Source organism: Palaemon carinicauda, chromosome 30 (genome assembly GCF_036898095.1).
Source record: "Palaemon carinicauda isolate YSFRI2023 chromosome 30, ASM3689809v2, whole genome shotgun sequence".
Classification (NCBI taxonomy): domain Eukaryota; kingdom Metazoa; phylum Arthropoda; class Malacostraca; order Decapoda; family Palaemonidae; genus Palaemon; species Palaemon carinicauda.
Genome location: NC_090754.1, coordinates 39,252,404 through 39,265,026, shown reverse-complemented (window position 1 = coordinate 39,265,026; position 12,623 = coordinate 39,252,404). Strand labels below are relative to the sequence as shown.

Here is a 12,623-nt window from a genome sequence, read left to right as displayed (position 1 = left end):
TAGCTTGAGTGTATTGGATGACATAGTCTAATAACTACATACCTCAGCCTGATACTCCTCCTGTTCACTCCTCAGCGTGAGTTCGATAAATATCTGCTGCAACTTTTCGTTGACATAGTTGATACAAAACTGTTCAAACCCGTTCCTTCCAAAAATCTCAAACCCATAGATGTCTAGAATGCCAATGCTCAACTGGTTTGAATCAGTTACCATAGCTTTGTTGACAGTCTGAAAATACAATAGAAAATAAAGTGGTTTCAAAACAATAAAATTAAACTTTTGTCAATACACAAACCAGAAAAGAAGTTGGATGCTTATGTACATGAGGGCAAATTACTGTGATATCAATTATAGCTTTATTGACAGTCTGAAAATACAATACAAAATGGAGTGGTTTCAAAAAATGACAAATTCGAAGATAATTTGTATTTTTCCTAACCATACAAACCTTAGCTATTTACAAAGGGTTATTACTTTTAGCGTAGCTGAAATGGCGAGCCATTAGAATTTAACGAGGGTGTATTACCCCCGCGCTAGTTAGCGGGGGGGGGGTAGGGGAGTGGTAGCTAGCTACCCCTCCTCCCCCTCACACACAGGTGAATACTCACTTTCACTTAGAGGTAGGACTTGTCTTGGGGGACAGGGCTGGCGGGCAAATATGTGTAAATAGCTAAGGTTTGTATGGTTAGGAAAAATACAAATTATCTTCGAATTTGTCATTTGTTCCGTAACCGAAATACAAACCACGCTATTTACAAAGGGTGACTTATCCCTTAGGAAGGGTGGAAAGTCCCCAGCCATACTGGCTTTGGCTTTACCCGGGGACTCAGAATCCGAGTGAGTCGCACTCGAGAAAAGGAGTCCCTGAACCTCACAAGTTCCTTGCACCGCAAGGAACCATGTGGCCTACGTAAGCTTGTGTGTGAAGGAAGAAGTGTGACCCGTCTTAGGCAGTTGACCTGGAGTTCCAGAAGGAACTCTGGGTTAGGACGTTCCCAATACCACCTCGTCAGGGTATGGGGGACGCGACAGTATTGACTCAATACTCGGAACACAAGGAAGCATGGTTTACCTGCAGAGGTTCGAGGTCAGCTATGCAGAGACCAGGATGCTGCTTCCCCGTAGAGGGGATGATGAAGAAAGAAGTAAGGGCCAGACATACTTCTTTCGTTCATGCAGACTAAAACCTGATAACAATGCCCTCAACCTTCTGCTACCTGTCCAAAAAGGAGCCTGAGGTTAGACCAGCTGTTGTGTAGCCACCACAGAGCGATAGAAAACGTATCGAGACTCCTGTGGGTCACGACCTGCAGGAAGCGGGCTGCGAAGGTCATCAGACGCTTCCAGACTCCAGCTTGTAGCACCTGCGTCACAGAGTAGTATTACTCGAAGGCGAGGGACGTTGCGATGTATCCAACATCGTGCTGTAGGGCGACGTGACGGGGGAGGGTCTGAAGACAGGTCGAGATGAATGTCCTTGAGTCCGGGCTGAAGAGGTATACTGGTGACTCTCCCCCCATGTTCTCCTTGTGTTCCCAAATCGGCTGCAACTGAGGCCAAACTGCAGCTGTTCCCAGCGCTAACCTCTCGATTCCTGTACTGGCAAGAAAGAGAAGGTCTTGGGACATCAGACACAGAATGGAGACTCAAAATCTTGAATGAATCGGACCGAAGGGTCGGGACCCTCAGATTCTGAGTCTAGCCAACAACTCAGGAGCGAGCCTGAATGTTGCCTTCCCCTCTTCCTTAGAAAGGGGGGGAGTAGTAAGAGACCAAGAAGATTGCTTACACACTGGCCGTGGCCAGAGTGAGCAGAAGACCCAAGGCGGAATACTATCCGAGGCCTGTCGTAAAAGGGTCTTGAGAAGATCTCTTAAAGGACTAAAAGTCCGAGCCATGCTCCAAGTTGGAGGTCTTCCTCCGACTAGGGCAGGGACGATCGTAGCTTCGCATGAGCGAGGATAGATCCAGCGGGCAGGAAAAAGTTATTCCTTTAAGCCTGAAGGTCAGGGAAAGGCTGAGCGACAGGCTTCATTGCCAAGAGCGGAAAGGAGTTTCCTCCCGCCGAAAGGCAATAAGACCGTTATTGCTGGAGAAGAGGCCTCACGGGAAGAGGTATATCTCCCACGGCACCAACCACCTTAGACTCTTCACTTTGCCTGGGAGACCCCTGTGGATGACTATCGCAGATGACGCGACCTCCGTACCGCGACTGTAGCGGGTTGTCTCTTCTAGAGGAGGAGGCGTAGTGTCTCCAGGCATGAAGCCGAAGCGACGCCCCGGTTCGGGAGAGATGTCGCAGTGTGGTTGCTTGAGTAGTCTGCGCCGTGGGAGAAGCTCTCCCGGGAGTTCCGTCAGGGGAAGCAGAGGGTCCAGAAACCGTTCTGCGCATAGTCCCAGTGGAGCTCTCCCATTGAAAGGTTGACAGACAACCTGGTTTTGTTGAGACCCATTGTCCGCAGACAAAAAGGAGGGAAGACGCAGGCGTCGAAGTTGTCCCACCATCACCGGAATGCATCTTGCCAGAGTCTCGGGGTCTGAGACTGGGGGGAAAACTAGCGGAAGCTTGAGGTTCCAAGCTGTCGCGATCAGGTCCCCCAGACCAGCACTTGCTGGTTACCCAAGGTCAAAGACCCCTAGGTACACTCTCTCTATGAGGCTCTGCTCGGATAGTCTGAGAGAAACATTCCCCTGCCTGGAATGAGAGAGCCGATGGTGGAATTGAGAGAATCTCAATCATCCCGGTATCTCTACTGCAAGATGTGAAGGTGTGAAAATGCGTCCCCTGCTGGTTAGCATGAAGTCGACACGCAACGGGGCGACTTGGCAGGAGCGGTAGGATCTGAAGAGGGGCCAGACTAAGGCCCTTAAGCCTACCTGAATGATGGAGAGGTATCCTTCAGGTCTTGACCATAGGCCTGGACCGGAACATGCCCCCCCCCCCCCCCCTTTCCTTTGACGAGTCCGAGAACCGCATCAAGAATGTGGGGAAAGGACGAGAATATCCACTACCATCAAGAGGCTCCATAGGTCAACACCCATTGCAGGTTTAATAGTTCCGCTGGTCCCATAGGGCCAGGGAGTCCGGTTAAACATTGCCTGAAGCCACCGGAACTTGGATCGCCCCACATGGAACTTATCCTGAGGCGACCGTTCGGACTATAAACGGGTCAATGAGGAAAGAAGAACTAGGAAACGTTCCAAGGTAGGGCTGAAAACTCTGCTTGACTGAGAACAGGTACTGCGACTCTCCTCAGTCTTGCCACAGTCAACCGAAAGGAAGGCTCGGAGGATGTGGTAACAGAATCTGGCGTCCCCAGGTGGTCACCCATCCAAGTACCGACGTTGCTTAACCTCGCTGGACGGACGAGAAGCGGGGTTTCCAACGTGGTAAGGCGGTTGACTCAATATCATGGCCAGATACTCCAGATGTTGAGGCAGAGGAAGAGAAGGCTCCAAGGAAAATACCATGAGCCCACACTCATGGTCAGCATTCGGAAGCTTTTCCCGGCGCTGAAGAAGGTCGAAACCCGAGCCTACCGGAGTTGACCAGCCCTCCAAACAGCAGAGGAGGCGGAAGTCTGCACCTGAGCGGCCAAGAGGAAGGCAGGGAGAGTTCTCTGGGGAAACAAACCTGCTATGCCACGGCGGGATAGCCACACTGCATCATAAGCAGGAATACTTGCAGTTTAGGCTGAATTCGACGAGCACCCTGGAAGATGGATGGAATGGAAACTGAAAGTACCCGTCCTTCCGATCCAGGGTTAAAGGAGTCCTGTCGCCTCGTTACCAGTCTGATCGATTCTGCTGGTCTACGCTGGCCGAAGTTTGTTCGACAAACTTGATCAGGGCTGAGAGGTCGACTATGGACATCCCCTCTCAGATCCTTCCTTACAAGAAAGGATCGACTGAGGGGGCCGGGGGTGAAGCCGTCGATGATCCTAAGGAAGACCTTCGCCTAAGGTATGGATCATTCTGCCCAACCGGGCAACTCTGCTGATGCTATGGCATAGAGGTTCAGAGACACTGAATTCGCTGACAGAGACGGCAGGCGCGATATCCTTGGCTACTCACAGAGATTGTGCGGGAATGGGCATCGGGAAGCTGTCATTCGGATGAGTAACCTTAAGCATCCTCCCAGCGAAAAAACCTGCAATCCTAGAGTTCGTGAACTCCTTTTAGGACTATGCCCCCCCGGGGGAGTCTCCCGTGCCATCTGTTCCTGACAGGAAGAAACTGCAATTGGACACCTTGTCCCAGTTGTCGTAGCCGATAACTTAGGCCGACGTGGTTGAAAGAAAAGGGAGCTGGAGCCCTGCAGAGTCTGGAAGAAAGCGCCTTGGAGGAGTGAAACCGGAAGTCGATTTACTCCGCACAGCAGATGTTTAAGTCTCTGTCCTTGGGCAAAGACAAAACTCTTCTCAAGGATGGAAGGGTGTCTGAGGTCGTTGACCTCCACAGATGAGACACCCGAAGGAAGCCTTCAGTCAGTGCGTCCAGATGGTATAACATCGAGCTTGTCCGCAAGTAGATACTTAACGACGAAAGGCCAAGGTGCCTGAGCTCGAGAGGAGGAAAGTACCCTTGATCTTCCTGTAGCTTCCTTGAACCAAACCTCGGGCCGTAACCGAGGAGGGAAAGAACCTGGTAAGCTCCCAGAGGAAGAGGTAAGCAGTCACCCCTTGTCCGATGGAGAAATCTTCGACGGAAAGACCCCCCGCCAAAAATCCTTCCAGGGCGGGAGAAGGAGAGAGTACTCGTGCAGGAGAGGGGACCCTCGAGACCGACCTCTTGGGAACCAACTTCGCCCTGGGGGAAGTCACCACGAAGTCCACTCCTCTCTTTCTCTTCAGCGTAGGAGAGACAGCCGCTGGTTTGTTACCCTGGCCGGTGAGTGCTGGTTTCATAACCCTCATTAACGCCCGTGCCAGCGGATCAAACCATGTCTGCTGCTCCAAGGACACAGAGTCCGAAATCCTCGCTAAGGTGAAAGGGATCGGGCGATCCTTTGGAGAGGACACGACGGTTCCTGCCTGAAAAGAAGGTGGGAAGAATGCTGTACTGACCTGTCTTCGTCCTGCACTACCAACCTGTGCTTGGATGGAGGTGATCCCGAGTGCCGCCTAGGAGCACGCGTCCCTGCTGCTACCACCGGCTGTGGAATTCGCCGCGAACTATGGTCGCGCGAGGGCGAACGGTCGCGCAAAGGCGAATGGTCGCGCGGGCGCACAGGCGAGTGGTCGCGCGGGCGCGCAGGCGAGCGGTCGCGAGGGCGCGCAGGCGAGCGATCGCGCGGGCGCGCAGGCGAGCGATCGCGTGGGCGCGCAGGCGAGCGATCGCGTGGGCGCGCAGGCGAATGGGCGTGACGGCGAGGGATCGTGCTGCCGCGTAGGTGAAGAAGATCGCTGGCGGTAAGCGATGGCGAGCAGCATGTGTAGGTGAATGATCGCGTGATAGGGTGCGATGGTGATCAGCATCCGCAAGAGGGCGATCGTTCAGGGTTGTGCGATGAGGAGCAGCATGCGTAAGCGGGCAATCGTTCAGGGTTGTGCGATGGCGAGCAGCATGCGCAGGTGAATGATCGCGTGAAAGGGTGCGATGGTGATCAGCATCCGCAAGAGGGCGATCGTTCAGGGTTGTGCGATGAGGAGCAGCATGCGTAAGCGGGCAATCGTTCAGGGTTGTGCGATGGCGAGCAGCATGCGCAGGTGAATGATCGCGTGAAAGGGTGCGATGGTGATCAGCATCCGCAAGAGGGCGATCGTTCAGGGTTGTGCGATGAGGAGCAGCATGCGTAAGCGGGCAATCGTTCAGGGTTGTGCGATGGCGAGCAGCATGCGCAGGTGAATGATCGCGTGAAAGGGTGCGATGGTGATCAGCATCTGCAGGAGGGCGATCGTTCAGGGTGGTGCGATGAGGAGCAGCATGCGTAAGCGGGCAATCGTTCAGGGTTGTGCGATGGCGAGCAGCATGCGCAGGTGAATGATCGCGTGAAAGGGTGCGATGGCGATCAGCATCCGCAGTTGAGGGTCGCGCGATGGCGATCAGCATCCGCAGTTGAGGGTCGCGCGATGGCGATCAGCATCCGCAGTTGAGGGTCGCGCGATGGCGATCAGCATCCGCAGTTGAGGGTCGCGCGATGGCGATCAGCATCCGCAGTTGAGGGTCGCGCGATGGCGATCAGCATCCGCAGTTGAGGGTCGCGCGATGGCGATCAGCATCCGCAGTTGAGGGTCGCGCGATGGCGATCAGCATCCGCAGTTGAGGGTCACGCGATGGCGATCAGCATCTGCAGTTGAGGGTCGCGCGATGGCGATCAGCATCCGCAGTTGAGCTAGTAGCTGGCGAACCATGTTCCTTCATAAGTGTTGGAGAACGTTGGCGTGCCAGCTGTAACACACGTGGGCGATCCGGAGATCGCTGGCGAGCTGATGATCGCTGACGAGCTGACGATCGCTGGCGAGCTGATGATCGCTGACGAGCTGATGATCGCTGACGAGCAGAAGGCTACGCGTGGAAGCCTGCGCAAAGAAGAAGAGTCCTTGACCCCGACCTGAACCGAAGTTCTAGATCGCGAGGGCGAACGTGGGCGCACAGGGCACGTAACAGGAACCGCAGGGAAGATCATCTTGAAAGCGCTGACGAACAGAAGGGCGCGCAGGGAAACCCTGACACGCAAGGGAAGAACCCCCGTGGGGGCAACCCTTTGCCCCGAAGGGATCGTCCGCCGGGAGACTGATGTCCGTCGGAAGACCGTTGTCCGTCGGGAAGACCGTTGTCCGTCGGGAAGACCGTTGCCCGTCGGAAGACGAGATTAGACTGCTGTCCATTTGCACCAAGACGGAAGATCGAGAAAAAGAAGTTGTAGGCTGCAAACGGAGATTCAAAAAGGCGCCTCAAGCACCCTTATAGGGAGATGAGAGGCCCTTACGACGAGGCGGACGGAGGGCCTTACGGCGAGGGAGGCCAACAGCAACAGCAACAGAAGAAACCTCCGAAGAGGAGTCTCTATGAGTGTACTCTCTCGCGAACGAAAGAGAAACACTTCGAGGAAGAGACTGGTCAGCCAGTGACCTAAAAGGAGCAATCCTCCGAAGAGGAGCTCCTGCAGTTGCCCAGCCCCTTGAGCGAAACTGCAGGTGCGACCGCTTAGCACCAAGAGCATAGTCGCACGAAAAAAAGGCAAGAGAAGAACCCCCCAAAAGAGGAAAAGCTCAAGCCTGGACAGGAAAAAACTTCCCTCGGAAGGAAAGTTATCCGCCCAAGGAGGCAAGCCTCCTGACTGTTCTAAAATGAACTGGAGAGCTGTCCGTCGACACGGGAGTACTACCAGTAGAAGGAGACACGCCCCTGACGACAATACAAGGGGGGAGGCAGCAACAGCCGAATCCCCAGGACTCAACCAGACAGCTCACACCGTTGCTATATTACAGAAACGAACTAGATCGGTAACTGTAAAAAAATAAAACAAATAATATTAGTACACATTCATTCCCCCGGGAAGGCTCCGAAGAGGAATCCCGAGGAAAAGGAACAAGAATTACACAACAGGCACGTGCCCTCACAACCACTTACACTCGCGGAAGGAGAGCTGTAACCAAAACAGAATTATAACAATTATAATTATGTAACTATGTAATTATGTAATTTAAAAATGAATGAACACTAAAGAAAAAACGAAAACCCCGAAAGGAATCGTTCTACAAGCTGAAAATTAACAACTACAATTAGATTCATAAACTAATTGAGACAAAATGTACGGCGTAGCAACCCCACCCACACGGGAAGGAAGCTACAAGGGCGTAGTAAAACATAGTAAAAGGGTGAACGACCTCAAGAGAGAGAGAGAGAAAGACCGAAGTCAAACTCGATCGCAACCCATAAAATTAGGCCGTGGTGGCCTAACTGCCGAGGCCTCCACGTAGATATCGTACACTACACACACACATCTGAAAAGGAAACTTACTTATTTCTATACTCAAATATATATACAAACATGAAAACATGTTTACATATATATTGAGTAAAAGAAAAGTAAGCGATTAAGTAAAGACAAAACAGACAATGGCTGCCAAGCGAGGACCAAGACAGAGACGTCTGTCACAGTCCGAGCCAAAAGTGAAAGTGAGTATTCACCTGTGTGTGAGGGGGAGGAGGGGTAGCTAGCTACCACTCCCCTACCCCCCCCCCCGCTAACTAGCGCGGGGGTAATACACCCTCGTTAAATTCTAATGGCTCGCCATTTCAGCTACGCTAAAAGTAATAACCCTTTGTAAATAGCGTGGTTTGTATTTCGGTTACGGAACAAATTTAAATTAAACTTTTGTCAATACACAAACCAGAAATTAAGTTGGATGCTTATGTACATAAGGGCAAATTGCTGTGATATCAAATTCAATTCAAAAGTGCAGAATAGGGAATAAGTGTAAGAAAACTTGTAAAAGATAAATGATTACCATAAAATTTAATTTCTAATGGCATAGTAAAAATGACAGATGCATTTATAATTCTTCAAATCCAATGAAATGTATAGATGCATTTCAGTTGATAAAAGTTCTCACTTCTTTTATGGTTCATTAAATAAAAACTATCTATATTATTCTCTGGACCTAACCAAACACATTCTTGACAGTAAAAAAAAAAAAAAATCATCATCATTTCTTATAATGTCAATTCTTTATGACAGTTAATTCCACAACATATGAAAACAGCCAAAAATTCCTTCTCATATTTGCTCACCCAAAACACAACACAGGTACAGCCATATGAGACTGGATGTTTGACTCCATAGTCTAAGTACACTGAGGTAGAATCCCACTACTTTCTCAAGATCATTAGAAATTTTTAAAAATTCCTCAAATAAAACTATGAAATATAGGAGTTTTCATTCACTAAATTCTACCAACCAGAAATATCAGAAGCTAGCTAAGTAATAAAATTAAGTTACAGGCATTAGTCCCTGAATGTTTCACCCTGTTACTAAAAAAGGGCAGACTCAAAAATATAAATTATTTTTGAAAGGCTACATACAAATCACTTACAAACAAATAGGGTTACTGCCTATAGTGTACCAGACAAGGTACACTGTACACAATTATCTAACATGATAAAATACAAAAGAGAAGGAAAACAATTTGCTTACTTCAACAACATAATCAAACAACCGGGAGTAGAGTCCTTTAGCCCAGGCATCTCTTGTGAACTGGGCCTGCTCTGAATTGAGGGTGACATCTATCCTGTCAGACTTTCCTCCCCACTTGCTGTCGAACACTCGACTTACCAACTTGTGGCCTAACTTCTGAGAATCAATACCAAGTAAGTAGGCAGGGTATTCTAGATCTGAAAGCCAAAAAATTACAAGTCAAGAAAGTGAGCTTACTAAAGTTTCATAAACATAGAAAATACTAATGCACATATTATTGATAACCATTAAATGCACACAAAATTTAGAATGGGACAAAAGTATTCCATGACCATCATTATGTGTTCATTGTTTTAATCATCATTGTTGTAGTTGCTGTTATAACCAATTATCATAATGCTTTGTTATGTTAGAAAAACAATTATGAAATGGTCAAGTATAGGTTTCCAATACTGATATACAAAAGACCAATACACAAAATACCCGTCATGCTACAAAAATATAGAATTTACAGAGGAAGGCTTCTCAAAATTATTTCAATTAAATCTATTATTATTATTATTATTATTATTATTATTATTATTATTATTATTATCATCATTATTATTATTACTTGCTAAGCTACAATCCTACTTGGAAAAGCAAGATGCTATAAGGCCAAGGGCCCCAACAGGGAAAATAGCCCAGTGAGGAAAGGAAAGAGGGGAAAATAAAATATTCTAAGAACAGCAACAACATTAAATTAATATTTCCTACATAAACTATAAAAACTTCGTCAAAACAAGAGGAAGAGAAATAAGATAGAATAGTGTGCCCGAGTGTACCCTCAAACAATGAATCCATCTGCTGTTACCTTTCCTTACAAATTCCTCCCCTACACAATCACCCCATCTCTTTCTTGGTCTTCTGGAAATAATATTGAATGCACAAGCCTCCTATTTGAGGTTCTGAGCCACCAAACAGTGAAACACTAAGCTGACACTATATCCATTTAGGTACAAAGTATCATTTCCCTTGTTTTCAGGCAAAATTTCCTCCTTGCCTATGTAACTAATAATAAATAACAATAGAAATTGTAAAAGCAGATACAGTAATAGTACAAAAAGTACTAACAACAACAAATACTAGGTACTGGAAGGATAACTAAATCTGACAGTATATTGATATAATTAACAAGATTCTAGTGTTTCAGGTTCGCACTGTATCCTATCAAGACATACATTCACGTGTACATATATTCACACGAACACACAGCATTATATTAAAACACTGCCAAATGCTGCAGGAAAATAGGTTTCAATTTCAAATCTGTACAGGAAACATACAAAAAAAATCACCAAAGGCGTACTTATACAAAACTATAAAATCATCAACCAAAAGGAGAATGATAGCAATTTCAATCAAGGCTTAATAAAAAGCAAATTATTGATTTTACATAAAGTAACAGCTTCACTAGCAATCAAGTTGAACTCTCAAAGGCATACTGTATGTACTTACATCCTGGATCCAAGACCTGGGCTTGATTGTTCTCTTCCCCAAAGGAAATGTTGCCCATGTGGAGAATAGCAGCCACTATCGTCAGGATGTCGTTCTGAACTTCATTTGTTATGCCCATCACTTGCATGGCTGGAAAAAGATTCACAAATGGTAAAATAAAATAAATAAAAATTTTATTTACAAAAAGCTTATACAATTTGTGTTTAGTACTGTATACCAAAGTAAAATTCTGCAAGTGAATTTACAAAAAATCGTACAATTTGTTTACAATACTGTATACAAAAACCCAAACATTTAAAATATACATTCAGGTAACAAAAGCTAAATAAGTTGATTAAAGATTAATTTCACATGAAGATACCAGTAGTTGTAAAAGAATAATAACGGCTATTAAAATCTGGCAACAAATTCCATATAAATAATAACAAGGGACAAAAAGTTGGAAAGACACAAAGCACTTAACTGGGCCACACCAAGGAAACAAACCGAATCTAAAATCAGTGCTGTATTAACCCATAACAGGACCCAAAAACTTTGAACTTCTTTGAGCCCCTCAAAATCCCCCATAGTTCACTCTCTTTTTGTACAATTTATTACAATAATATTACCATTGAAGTAAATACTATAATCCATTTTCACATTCAACCCTAAAAGAGAAAATAAGTTGCACACGCCCCTGCTCTTGGTGGGATCCTAGGCTTCTGCCTAGTCAGCCTTATGGATAATGCAGCCCTGTCTAACACTGCCTATCCGAGGACTTCCCACAAAACTGTATTCAATCAAACAAGTTGAAAGTATATCCCCTAACCTCTTAGAGTCTCTTGAAAATCGTGGGCGTCGTTAGTGCCATCAACCCTGTAAACTCCACTCTGGCTCAGATAACTGTAGTAGTCAGGCGTTGTGAGTCCGAAGGATTCCTTCATCTCCGAAGATGCACCGGATATGAGTTGATAGAAGATGTGGAAATTTCTTTCCCGTTCATTGAGGGAATGGACACGAGATTTCTCCAGGAGAAAGTTCGAAATTTTGCCTCCAATTGGTTCGCCACCTCGTGAAAACTGTATCTCTATGTACTTGCCCTGTAATATATGAAGCGTGGTTAAGTGTGCCATGAAACACGAAATTACAATCAAAAGGTTTAACTTAAATTGATAAAGTAAGTTTTTGGTGTTTCAAAAAAATAATTTCACTTACATAATTTTGGTTTAAAAAAAAAATTAACTAAAGTTTATACCGTATTACACTTTTGAGTACACTTAAGAAATAATATACACTACTGTACACATATTTTGGATGTTAAATAAAAACTATTTCAACAGCCTTGTAAGGTATTGACTGAGTGAGTGAGAGTTTTACACACACACACACACACACATTTCTACCTTACATTATGATCAAACCCTACTTTACAAATGAAAGGCAATGTCGCTATCAATCACGCCATCAGAGGCTCTAAAAGAAGTTAGAACCTAAGTGCTAGCTGTAGTTCAGGATTTACCTAGTCAGACTAGAAATTACAAGCAAATAAAAAATGTTAATCGCAAAAAAATATTCGATAGCAAAAAACATAATACACCTCATACTTACAAATCTTGAGGAATTATTATTTCTAATGGTTTTGGCATTCCCAAAGGCCTCAAGGAGGGGATTGGACTCCAATATAACGTTCTTCACCTCTTGGACTCTCGTCCCTCCTCCGGACACTTTTGTGATGTAGTTCATGATGAACTTTGCCGAGACAGTCTTTCCAGCACCTGATTCACCACTGAAATTAAAGAGCAAAATATTATAGTACAGGAGAGCGAGAGAGATAACAAGCGTTATCTTGACTGAATCTAATGTGTAGGGGTCTGTAAAATTGTTTTAATTTCCTAATGAAACTAAATAGTAAATGTTATCACGGCCAACTTCTCTATGAACATATATACAGTGGAGGATTCTTGACAGCTGAAATATACTAGGGACAATATTATTGGAAAGAAGA

General features: G+C 46.3%; 1 protein-coding gene across 6 annotated transcripts in view; it reads right to left on the bottom strand.

Annotated features, from left to right (window-relative positions):
* The window catches only part of LOC137623034 (unconventional myosin-Ie-like), a 321,574-nt gene that overhangs the window by 37,077 nt on the left and 271,874 nt on the right, over positions 1-12,623 (bottom strand). For all 6 annotated transcript variants that reach the window (XM_068353660.1, XM_068353664.1, XM_068353661.1 and 3 more), the window contains 5 exons: positions 12,227-12,404; positions 11,448-11,718; positions 10,640-10,768; positions 9,143-9,339; positions 43-228 (listed from right to left, as the gene is read on the bottom strand). In XM_068353660.1, coding sequence (XP_068209761.1) covers positions 43-228; positions 9,143-9,339; positions 10,640-10,768; positions 11,448-11,718; positions 12,227-12,404 — 961 coding nt within the window. The remainder of the gene's footprint in view (positions 1-42; positions 229-9,142; positions 9,340-10,639; positions 10,769-11,447; positions 11,719-12,226; positions 12,405-12,623) is intronic.